Consider the following 12,273-nt stretch of genomic DNA (forward strand, 5'->3'; position numbering starts at 1 on the left):
GCGATAGCAGCACTGCATCTTCAGGTTTAGACAGCGAATAATATTTTCTAATAGTTTAATAAGAACATCAGCATAAAAAAAAACCAAAAACAAAAAAAAACGAGAAGAACATAGTAAGTGTGTATAGTGTTTGTGTTTAAACACATCAAACATTATTTTTATTTTGTTTTTATAGAATTTTATTTTGTTTTATAGGATTTTATTTTGTTTTGTTTTATACTGTTTAAGTGTTTTGTTCATTTTATTTAATAAGACAATATGGCTCTTGGCGAACACCCATTTAAAAAAAGTATCGCGCCACAAGACATACCTCTGGAGTGGTGTGGAAACTGTCTTAAAATTTGTTTTAAAAAAATTTCATTGTGTAACTCTTTAAGGACGGGTCACGTCAAAAGACGTTTTAGCGTAACTTCCGCGACAGCCGGTTGGTATCAGTAAACTTTCTGCAAAATTACTTCTTTTTTATAGCTTTTTGTTTGTGGCATTCTGTATTTTTAGGGGAATGTAGGGAATGAGCCACAAAATATTTATTCATATGTTTATTTATTGACGTTTCGATCTCTATATCCAGAGACCGTTTTCAATTATACAAATGATAGTACTATTTATTTTCTATGGCTTTTCGCTTGTCGTTCTGTATTTTTAGAAATAATGTTGGGAATAAGCCACAATATATTTATTCAAATGTTTAATTTACGGACGTTTCGATCTCTATAAAGAGACCGTTTTCAAACATACAAATGACAGATATATTTATTTTTCTATAGCTGCTTGTTTGTGGCATTCTGTATTTTTAGGTTGGACATAAGCCACAATATATCTATTTACATTTTTAATACATTGACGTTTCGATCTCTATTTTGTTTTTAAAGATAGACAAAAAAAAGAAAATAAACAATATAAGATTATAAAAATATCTAATAATAAACAAATAAAATAAATATAACTATCATTTATATCTTTGAAAGCGGTCTTTGGATATAGAGATCGAAACGTCAGTAAAAACTTGTAAATAAATATATTGTGGCCTATTTCGAACATTAATATTTGAAAAATAAAATATAATTAGGTAACGTTAAAATAAAAGTAAGTGTACGTCACTGGATTTTCAAACGGCTTTCCGCATTTCTGGGCCTTTAAACGATGACTCACTCTCTCAAATAGTGAAATTATACTTTACAACGAAAGGTTTTCTGCGAATTCCCTTAATCGTTTAAAGGTGTAAGTTGATTGAATATACTGTATTTACCATTCGTGGTAAGTGGTATGAAAAGTGGTGAGCAATCATTTGCCAAATTTATTGTTAACATATTACATATCGAGATTTTCGAGACAAGACAAGATAAGATGTACGGGTTCGAGATCAAAACAAAAATATACATTTCAAGATTGTTTCGAGACAAAACGAGATTTTCTAAAATCCTTAATCGCAGTAAACGTTTCATATACAGTTGGAGCAGAATTATTAAAAAGGAAAATTTTACATTTTGTATAATGGACTCTCCTCGTCGAGTAACTGGATTGTTCCAACTATTTCGCGTCGTTAATTTCCTGACGATCGCCTCAGAATTATACTACACAGAAATTAAAAATACAACACCAGTTTAGAAGTTTCGCTTCAAAAGTTATTTTGAAAAATACTTAATGATTTAAATAACGAAATTGTTTTAAATTAGTTCAGGATAAAAATGTATACACATAGTTATTAATAAGAAACGTTTTTAAATTAATGCGAACAATTGGTGTTTCAACACTTTTAATAATGTTAATAATTTCATTGAAGGTATTTCGAAGGTTTATATTTTCATCGTCACTCACGCTACCCATATTGTTTAGTACCAAAGAACAAGTAGTTGGTGTTATCTTATACTTCAAAATAGCCACATAAAACTTATATTCTTCCACTATATCGAAGTGATTAAAGGCGTCCTTAAATTGTTCCGTGAAACGTTCAAAGCAATAATATCCAAAGTCTGTGATTAGTTGTTCCAAGTAATTTACAGTTTTGGTAGCTAGATCACCAAGAGACAAATTTTCCAATTTAAACGAATTCAATTTCAAAGAAATATGTTCACCAAAACTGTCGATCAAAGTGAAGTATTTATACCAATTTTCGGCGAACAAAGCTAGCAGTTGTTGGTCGGGATTATTGTTAATAAATGATTTAAAAAATGAAATTCTCATCTTATCAGAAAATTTCGACAAAATATCAAACACAATTTCGAAGTTCCTGTTTCTTTCTGGTACTCGAGTTTGTAACACACGTACTACAAAATCATCGATATAACTAGGTCGTTCGTCTATAACAGGGAAGTAACAGTTGATAATATCGCTTATGAATGGCGCCGACAATATTGTTAATATATTATTATCTGCAGACATGTGATTCAGAAAAGCATTCAAATATTCGGCTATTTTAACACCTTTTGTTGGCAATCCTTCAAAGTACTTCCAACATTTCTCGATATATGGTGCTCTATATTTGACAGGTATAATAACGTCCTTTAAACTACCCAAAGTTACTTTATCGTTAATATCAATGCTATTCAGATTCTCGATAACTTTATTCAATAGCTCTTCAGATGGATTCTTCCGAAAATACTTTAAAGTTGCGGAGAATAGATATTTTAAACTTGATATATTACTCTCTTTTGTATTTGTCAATAAATGTAAGGTATGTTGTTTGTCCAAAATTTCGCAGCTGAGGAATATGGCGTGTTTCCTCGCAGATATTGCTTGCTTTGACAAAGTTTCTACGTATGAGTAAAGTATTCTCTCTGGAGATCTATGAAAAGCTTTTTGCAATGATGGTAAGGCGGATTGTAAAAAGCCTCCTTTGCAAAATTTCATTATTGTGGGAAGCATTTTGTAAGGTTCATCAACGTAAGCAAGTATTTTGGCTACTTCACACTGAACCATATAAATTTCACGCATTTCATCATCCATTAGATCAAGTTCGTCCTTTTTGGGTAAATATCTTTCAGAAACAAAAGTTATAAAATCATCAGTAGAAAGTAGGATAGATATTGGTATTAGTAATAATCTTGGAAGGGCAACATTATTCTTGTCTAGTTGCGCTATGAGAGAATCGCTCACTATTTTATCAAATCCTAAATGTGAATAATGTCTTATTAGTCTATAAATTTTGTTGTCATCAAGACACGTGGCACACTTTTCTGCTACTATGCTCATATAAGAAGATAAAATCTTTGGTTCATTTTTTAGAAACCAGCAGACAATGTGTGAAACCGGATTGCTCTTGAAGAATTCTTCAAAATAAAATTCTAACATTTTATTTGCGAAATCGTCTCGATCTTTGGTAAGAATTATTTTAGTAAAAAGTAAATCAAATGGACCTAAATACTTACCTTCAACAGTAGCTTGTCGCAGTATTTCAAATATATCTCTATTGTATTCTACAGCATATTGAGGAAATTTTACATTGTATAAAATGACATTTGCTATTATTTGATTATCATATTTAGAGTTTTTACTAAAATTGTCTTGTATTAACTGCACAAATAGTGGAAAATCTACAATTTTAATACAAAATTCGGGATTATTCTGACAAAATTTCAGAATTTTTAAGAAAAAATCACGTTTAAAACGGATACTATAAGAATAATCAGTAACACTACTAACAACATCTTCGATATGCTCCACCATGTCTGTGTAAAGACGCTTACTCACGAATAAATCTATTTTACATAAATCTCTAATACGGTGTTCAATAACCATATCTTTAAGGTATTGAATAAGTAATGGTTTATAATCTTTACCATTCTTAACTAAATATTCCAAATGTTTTTCAACAAGATCTCCATTGTTCTTAAGTGAAAATTTTTTTTGTGCTCTTAATATTTGGAGTTGTTCTTCAATATACTTCCAGTGATTTTCATTAAAGTCTTCTAACTTGCATACCATTTTCAATGTATACAACACATTTGTACGAAACATCGGTTCTTCGTTTCTATGCCTAAAACAATAATTGAATTTTATTATTTATAGAAAAATAAAAACATAATCTTAAACTGCAATTAAAGTCTCACTAACAATGGGTATTAGTTAATACTCTTTGTTAGTCCCGTTGGCGAAAAAAGAACACAATTTTCAAGGCTTTCTAAAAAATCTTCTTCTTCTTCTTCTTCAAGTGCCCTCTCCGCTACGGAGTTTGGCAATCATCATTGCTATTCGTATCTTTGAAGCTGTTGCTCTAAATAATTGGTTAGATGTGCACTGGAACCAGTCTCTTAAATTGCGCAGCCAAGTTATACGTCGTCTCCCCACGCTTCGTTTGCCCTGAATCTTTCCTTGGATAATTAACTGGAGCAATCGGTACTTTTTCCCTCTCATCACATGACTAAGATATTCTTTGTTCATTCTTCCAAGAACTACACTATTTGTTATTTTGTCTGTCCAAGGTATTTTTAAAATTCTTCTGTATATCCACATTTCGAAGGCCTCTAGTTTATCGGTATTGCTCTTGTTTAAAGTCCAAGTCTCTACTCCGTACAGCAGTATCGAGAAGATGTAGCATCTAACCAATCTCATTGGTAAAAAATCTGCAACAACGCAATTTGCAGTTATCTCATACTCATTACAATTACTGGCAAGAATTGGCAACACCCCTCTCAAAGGAACTTCCTTATCCAGCAACCCAACTATGCCATATTATGTTATCATGTAACGGTGCAAAATAGTGTTGGACATAATAGTTCACTATAAAGAGCCACTATTTAAGGTACAGTTAAGGTACATATTTTCGTTGTCTGCTTGGTTTAATGGTATATCAGGGTTCGCCTCCTTCAAGCTTTTCTTTAAAATGTTCTGTCCATTTTCATAGTTTTTCTTGCCGCTGTTCTGTCAGGATCTAGGACCATTGCCCGAAAGACAAATCCCCGAAAGCAATTCCTCGAATGGACAATTGCCCAAATAGACAATTGGCAGAAAAACAATTGCCCGAAAAGAGAATTGACCGAAAAATATATTTAAATAGTTATTACTACTTACATTGTGTTCGACCTAGCTATCTCGTTAATTAACTTATTATTATAATATATATTTGATCTTTATATGTATTTCCTATATACTAATACGATAAATTATGTGCCATTCCCCGCAAGAATTGAGGGCAATAATCCCTTGCTAATTACATTTTAATGTTTTCTTTAACAAAGTGATTAAACTGCTAACGAGCTTTCTAAATATTCTATTATTTGTTTCCTGTTCTTTTTGATAATATTATCTTAAAATAAATTCTATTTTACCTGATTACCTGAAGTTGGGAAATCTCACTCTTAAATTATTTATAAGTACACCCCATTAACAAAGATTACAATCTGTGTTATTAGTTTTAATACTAACCAAGTGGATACCAATCACACTTCCATTTATTTGCACTTTGGAAAATGCATTTTCCAAAGTGCATTTTCTTCTTCCAATTTCTTGGCAGTAAATTCGTAGCCGGGGGAGACTAGAATACGAAACACACACTGGGGCTCAAGACTCACAACAACAAAAGGTCATAATCTTCTAAAAGCAATGACGACAACAACTATGATTGCTACACCAACGGAATCCCTACGTACTGGCCGAGTGACCCCAGAAAACTTCCAGATCTACTTGACTACTACATAAGCAAAGGAGTGTCCAGAAACAACTGTCTAATAGAATTGAGCTATGATCTCTCATCGGATCATACACCTGTTATTATGAGCCTGAGTACTACAGTTATAAACAACACACCATCTCCTCAACTCACGTCAAAAAACACTAACTGGGCAGATTTTCAATCCTACCTAGAAGAAAACACCAATCTTAATCGGCGGATCAAATCCAAACATGACATAGATACAGCAGCTCAATACTTCACCACACTTATGCAAAAAGCGGCATGGCAATCTACACCACGAACTGAATGCAAACCAACACATATCACAACTCAATGTTCCTCTGCACATTCACCAACTCATTGCTGAAGAACGTCGTGCGAGGAGAACCTGACAAAGATCTAGAAACAACATACATCTACATATATTCAATAGACTACGTAGGCAACTTGGAGTAGCCATCAAAGCTGCAAACAACGAAACCTTCGAACATTACCTTACAAACCTACAGCAAATGACCAGACTGTCATTTGCTGAAGTCATTATGATCCTCAAGCCAGGAAAAGAGCCTAATAAAGTACCATCTTATTGACCCATCAGCCTACTCCCAACCGTAAGCAAAGTTTTTGGAAGATTGCTGCTACAAAGGATCTACGCAGATCATGGATTCCTAACATTACTTCCAAAACATCAGTTTGGTTTTCGGGAAAATCACTCCACTATCCAACGAGTCCATCGAATGATGGAATGATGGACTGAAATATCAAAAAGTCTTGAAGAAAAGAAATACTGCAACGCTGTATTTCTAGACATCTCACAAGCGTTTGACAAAGTCTGACACAGAGGTCTGCTTTACAAAGTAAAAATAGCACTATCCAGTAACTATTTCCTCCTACTTAACTCCTACAAATCAAATAGATATTTCTCTGTAAAATTCAAAGACCAACAATCCAACCTCTGTCCTATCAACTCCTGAGTCCCGCAGGGTAGTGTTTTAGGGCCGCTGCTTTTCTCACTCTACACTGCCGATATATCAGAGACTAATAATACTACAATTTCCTTTGCTGACGACGTAGCAATACTAGCTGTAAATGAAGATCCAATACAAGCCTCACAAAACCTGGAATATCATCTGAACATACTCAGTGATTGGTATACGAAATGGGCAACAAAAGTAAATAAAACAAAATCAACTCAAATAACATTTACCAACAGACTAGATACCTTGGCGTCCATGTTGACCAACGTCTCATTTAGAAGAAACATATCCAGACCAAAAGAAGGCAGCTCGACTTCAAATTCCGGCATCACTTCGACATTCAAATCAAAACTTAACATCCAAAACAAAATTCTTCTGTACAAAGCCATACTTAAACCTATCTGGTTCTACGGACTACACCTATGGGGCTGTGCAAAGCCAACGTCGCTGAATATTATCCAAAGATTCCAGTCTAAAGTGCTAAGATCGATAGTGGATGCACCATGGTAAGTAAGTAATCAAACACTTCACTACCACTTAAAGATTCCTTTCATCAGAGAAGAAATCCATCGAGCCACGGAGTCACAAAATGAACATACCATTCACCATGAAAATGAGGTAGTAAGGGAATTATTCAACAATGGTCCAGCCACAAGAAGACTCGATAGAACCTGGCCCCAACACCTACTTCAAAATTAAACCAAAGTAGAATAAGGCGAGTAATCATTAGATGTCTCTCCTTCGCGCCCAAATCCTGTAACACATTTACTTAATACTCTGTAATAATTTAGATTGTAAATAAACATAAAAAAAATTGACGGTGATGAGTGCAACACGAATATCAGCGATGATCTCCGAGGCACCTGGTGCGCAGTACGGACATCGTCACGAGTTTTATGCAAAATTGATACAAAATCGGAGCAAACTCGTTACTTAGGGGTTTTTGGAATCGTTTAAAAGAATATCATGAATGGCGATGGTGTCTCCGAGGTACCTGGGGCCCAAGATGGGCCTCGTCTCGTGAAGTTTTGTCGGCAGTCGATACAAAATATGTGCTCATTTCCGTTATTTCCGAATTACAAATCTATCATTTTTCATCACTTAGAAATGCACTTTGGAAAACCCATTTTCCAATAATGCAATTTTCATTTCGAAATCATCACTTTTCAGTGAAAAAATTGCAGGTTTATTGGTTCATTGTCTCGCCTAAATCGTTACATGCAAAACCCAAAATATTAAATAAATAATAGATCTTACCTCAAACATATATATTTCAAAACTTCCTCCAGCGCATCCAAATCTTTATTGTAGTTACATGTTTCTATCAGTAATATTACCAAAGATACTTTCCTATGTACGTCAGAAGTGACATTAATTTTTTCCTTAAGGGTCGGTATAGCTTTTGAAGGTGGGTAATATTTAAGAAAGTGATTGTGACCTCCCTCTCGTTTTTTATAGTGAGCTTCAGCCCATAATTCAACAATTTCTCTGGGTGGATTTAGCTGTATCATTGAATGAAAACCTAGCAAAAGATCTTTTAATTCTTCGCCATTGAATTGCTCGATAAAAGTTTGTTTCAATAAATCCCATCTTTTGTGTTTAGGGTAATAGTTTAATAAATTAAAGCTCCTACTGAATATTACACGATTGAGCTGGTTAGGAAACATATTTTTAAATAAAGTTTCAAAAGTTTTACCTAATTTTCGAACAACTATGGCATTGTTTAAAAACCGTAGGTAATATTCACAATCTTTTAATATGTCATCATTAACTATATTAAACATTTTTTTAGAAGTTCTTTTGCCAACTCGGTACAAACAAATCTTTTCTTCTCGTTGAAGTTGCAAGGCAAGTTCTGGATTTGTAATAGCTATATTATCTAATACCTTCCAATCATTGTATTCCTTTTGTTTGAAATTCACATAAAATATGAATAGCTCTTCACTTTTATTGTATATGTTAAGTACTTGATTTGATTTTAACTCTAAATCATGCTCAACAATTGCAGTTCGGATTTTAGAAGGACTGCATTTGTGTAAGATTGACACTGCCAAGGGTAAGCCATATCTGAAAAATATGATTTTAAGTGAAATATATCTATAGGATGGTTTAAGGCTGGTAAAGGATCTTGTAGGCAGTATAGATTACCGAGGCCGACGTACATACTGTAATAAAACTCCTAATAATGTCCACTGTTTCTGACGAAAGGGTGGGAGGTTCTAGAATAGAACTCAGCTTCTGTAAACAAATCCTACTCTCATGTCCACGAAAGCTTTTGCCAAGTAACCACTGGGTACATGGCATACAAAGGGTGTGAATTATGTAGCAGAAGATAGATGGTAAACGGGGAGTTTCCAGCGCCTTAAAATTAGAACAAATCATCTAAGGGAATAAGCCTCGACAGAAAATACTTGTTTGGGGGTTTGGCCGTGGGTTAATAGTTAATACCCTACTCCCTCCATTAAAAGAACGGGAACTCCCCAATCTTACAGAAAATGACGACTTGGCAAATGAAATAGTGTTAATTATATTGGTTTATTTACTTGGAATGCCAGATAAGTTAAGAAATCTATCTACCATCTAGAACACTAGATGGATACTCAGTAGACATCATAGAACTTCAAGAAATCAGGTGGACAGGTAGTGGCAGCCTATATAAAAAGAACTACACTTTATACTAAAGCGGAGATCACAGTAATCATATTTTTGGTATGGGATTCATATTAAACAAACACATGAAATCAACGCTCATAGATTCAACTTGATAAGTCCAAGGATTTGTAGAATCTGAATAAGAGTAGGTTCTTTTACTACAGTATCATCAATATTCATGCTACCATTGAGACAAAAAAGACGAGGAAAAGACCCTATATAATGAGAAACTGGAAAGTACTGCAGGCAATGCCAGAACGAGATAAAAATTCGACTCATTTCCCATATACTGACAAAAATTATTATTGGTAATCTAGGGATAATCTAGCGACCAACTATCGATGCACATAGTCTTCATGTGGTCAGCAACCAAAATGGTTTAGCTTAATTGAACTCGCGGCATCATTGGGAATGATGGTAGTAAGTATATGTTTCCTCCACAAAAATATCCACAAAGTCACATTGCAATCACCAGTCACGCAAAAAACCAAATTGACCAAATAGTTATTGAAAGTCAACATTTCTCAAATGTATTGGACATAAGAGCATGTAGAGTTGCTAATATAGACTCTGACCACTATCTTGTAAGAGCAAAACTCAGAGCATGAATATCTAATGCTAAAAAAGGCTACACAACAAAATCTACTGAATATAATAGTGGGTTATCTAAGGTCATAATAGACTGTTAAAAAGCCTGGGCTAAAGGGACAACTTTAACCTAGGGATGAGCCACAATAGACCTCTTAGGTCAAGTAGAAGGGTGGTTAAGCACCCACTCATATTAAACCTAACCTAGCCTAATCTAATTGAGCCATTTATTAACACTTTTGCTGCCACTTATATATTAAATTTACTATTTGTGGTGGGAATAAGCCACAATTTTAGTTAAAAATTAAGTTTATTTGACGTTTTGATTTCAAACAAAGTTGATTTTACAGTAAAATTGTGGCTTAGAAAATAGCTTTAGAGCAATATTATATATATTCAGTTACTTTAGTATGGAGCCAATACAAAAAGAAGCATATTTAAATTCCACAGTTTGGTAAATACTACTAATTCAAGATGTCAAAGTAAACACTAGGGGCAATTGGATCTATATTTGCTGCTAGGCAAGATACACAAACTAAAAGAATTACAGAACAAAGGACTAGACCAGAACAAAAAGAAAAATTTTAGAAAATTTGAGGATATTGGAGCTGATCTGAATGTATAAATGGTTATGTTAATGACAACACATGAGTTATACTTACTTCTTTAGAAGAACTTCAAAGAGTGAGTCTAATTTTTGCTCATTCCAGTGATTTGAAATTCTATTTAGAAATTTCTTCTTAACAGCATATGATACATGTGGTAAAAATTCTGTTACGAATGTGTCAGGCTCAACATTATCAAATATATTTTGGAAAAACCATGCTTGCTTCAAAATTTTACTTATGTAAACATCATTTCCTCCTTTTAGAACCTCTAGGAGTTCGTTGGATCTTTTAAAATAAATTAAAGTGTCAATATAAAACAAGTTTTCTTGGTAAGATTTAGGTTTTAGGCTTTTTAAGGCACTATCTAATTGTTCTTCATTTTCAATAACAATTGTTTTTAAAAGCTTATAAAGATTTTTGGTCCTTTCTTTCCTTAAATCTCCATTAAGATTATGAAATCTTCTAGCAAAGTCCACCTGGTCACCCATTAGGTTCTCCTAAAAAATAAGTGTTAATAAAAATTGCACTGATTTGATTCCATGTAATAAACTACCTTATTCAAAAACACTTCAAAAATATAGCAGGATGCAATTGTGATATGCTCCTGTTACACTTTATGTAAAGAAAATTATACTTGACTTCCAGTGGTTACCAAATTTCTAGGTGTTAGTAAATAGATGTTTTCAGAAATACAGCTTAAGTGTAAACTTGATCTTGATAGAACTTCTTGGTAGAAGTAAAAAATAACAAAACAAAGTACAAGAATAATCAGAACAATCATCAAACAACAAACTATTGAGCCTTCAGACATAAATGTACTTCATAAAATTGCTGGAAAAACAAACATATGTATAGATGAATAATTATGCAAAAGTATGAGCCAGGGCTGATGAGGTAAAAACGGAGGTGGGCAGGCAATATAAAACAGGTAAGCTGCCTAAAATCTAAAGAATAACCTAGGAAAAATTAACTTACCAAAAACCAAACTTACATTAAATTGGTACTCATTCACGTCTTACAAAATTTTTGATAACAATTTAATCTCAACCTAAATCACCGGTCAATGATCAAATGATAAAAACCATTCAAGTGCTATTTGATATTACACAATATTTATCAACATTATAAAAATTCTTGTTTTTATGATTATTCCAAAAAGAAAAAACAAATTAAATATTCATGTATGCACTTGAAGCAAAGAGTGCAGGAGACTGCGTCTATATTCTTTGGTAAATTGGTAAAATAACCGGAAATATTTAATAAGTTTCTGTTTTTTGCTATTATTTTTTGTTCATTATGAAAGGTGCTAGTGGAGTAAGATGTTACGATGTAAGGACCTGAAATTTATATCAATGAATTCTGCTTCACTGATTATTGTACAATGATTTTTATTGGGTGTTTAGTTCAGTAATATATATTCTTTATCTATGTTTAACATTAATTTTCATGTAAATTGCATTTAAAATGTTTCTTGTTTTTGAAACTGAAAGCCACCACCATGGAACAAGAACAAATGACACTAGTGACAGTGACAGTAAGCGGCTACATTATATCAAAGAATATAGACGCTTAAGCTTAAGCGTCTATATTCTTTGATTATATATTCTTTGCTAAAATATGAATTACCGTTACTCGGGGTGAATCCGGACGATTTTCGCGGTTTTTTGACAATAAATTGTTTGAAGTAGTTCTAAAAAATTCCAAAAAAATAATTTAAATACTTTAATATCCCCAGCATAAAGGATTCTGATAAAAGTTTTAAAATTTTACTGCCGCACTTTAATTTTTTGGGTTATTTAGTGTCCGAATTCGCCCCTACGTGTTGACATAGCATTAT

At 33.2% G+C, this 12,273-nt stretch overlaps 1 protein-coding gene across 4 annotated transcripts; it reads right to left on the reverse strand.

Annotated features, from left to right (window-relative positions):
* Positions 1 to 1,000: 1,000 nt before the first annotated feature.
* On the reverse strand, positions 1,001 to 11,838 carry LOC140443960 (uncharacterized). 4 transcript variants are annotated; one of them, XM_072535498.1, is made up of 4 exons: positions 11,805 to 11,838; positions 10,491 to 10,933; positions 7,846 to 8,655; positions 1,001 to 3,976 (listed from the first exon to the last, which is right to left on the reverse strand). In XM_072535498.1, the coding sequence occupies exons 2-4, from the start codon at positions 10,922 to 10,924 to the stop codon at positions 1,678 to 1,680; spliced, it is 3,543 nt and encodes a 1,180-aa protein (XP_072391599.1). In that variant the 5' UTR covers positions 10,925 to 10,933; positions 11,805 to 11,838; the 3' UTR covers positions 1,001 to 1,677. The 4 variants fall into 4 exon arrangements, with proteins under 4 accessions (XP_072391599.1, XP_072391600.1, XP_072391598.1 ...); XM_072535499.1 differs by lacking the exon at positions 11,805 to 11,838 and adding an exon at positions 11,428 to 11,788; XM_072535497.1 differs by lacking the exon at positions 11,805 to 11,838 and adding an exon at positions 11,412 to 11,788.
* Positions 11,839 to 12,273: the final 435 nt, after the last annotated feature.

Source organism: Diabrotica undecimpunctata, chromosome 6, assembly GCF_040954645.1.
Source record: "Diabrotica undecimpunctata isolate CICGRU chromosome 6, icDiaUnde3, whole genome shotgun sequence".
Classification (NCBI taxonomy): Eukaryota; Metazoa; Arthropoda; class Insecta; order Coleoptera; family Chrysomelidae; genus Diabrotica; species Diabrotica undecimpunctata.

What these genes read in the sequence shown, in the direction of transcription:
- LOC140443960 (XM_072535498.1), bottom strand. Translation starts at nt 10,924, where the DNA reads ATGGGTGACCAGGTGGACTTTGCTAGAAGATTTCATAATCTTAATGGA. An exon ending in TTTGAAGTTCTTCTAAAGAA is followed by an intron (nt 8,656 to 10,490) that starts GTAAGTATAACT and finishes CATATTTTTCAG; the next exon opens with ATATGGCTTACCCTTGGCAG. An exon ending in TTGAAATATATATGTTTGAG is followed by an intron (nt 3,977 to 7,845) that starts GTAAGATCTATT and finishes TTATTGTTTTAG; the next exon opens with GCATAGAAACGAAGAACCGA.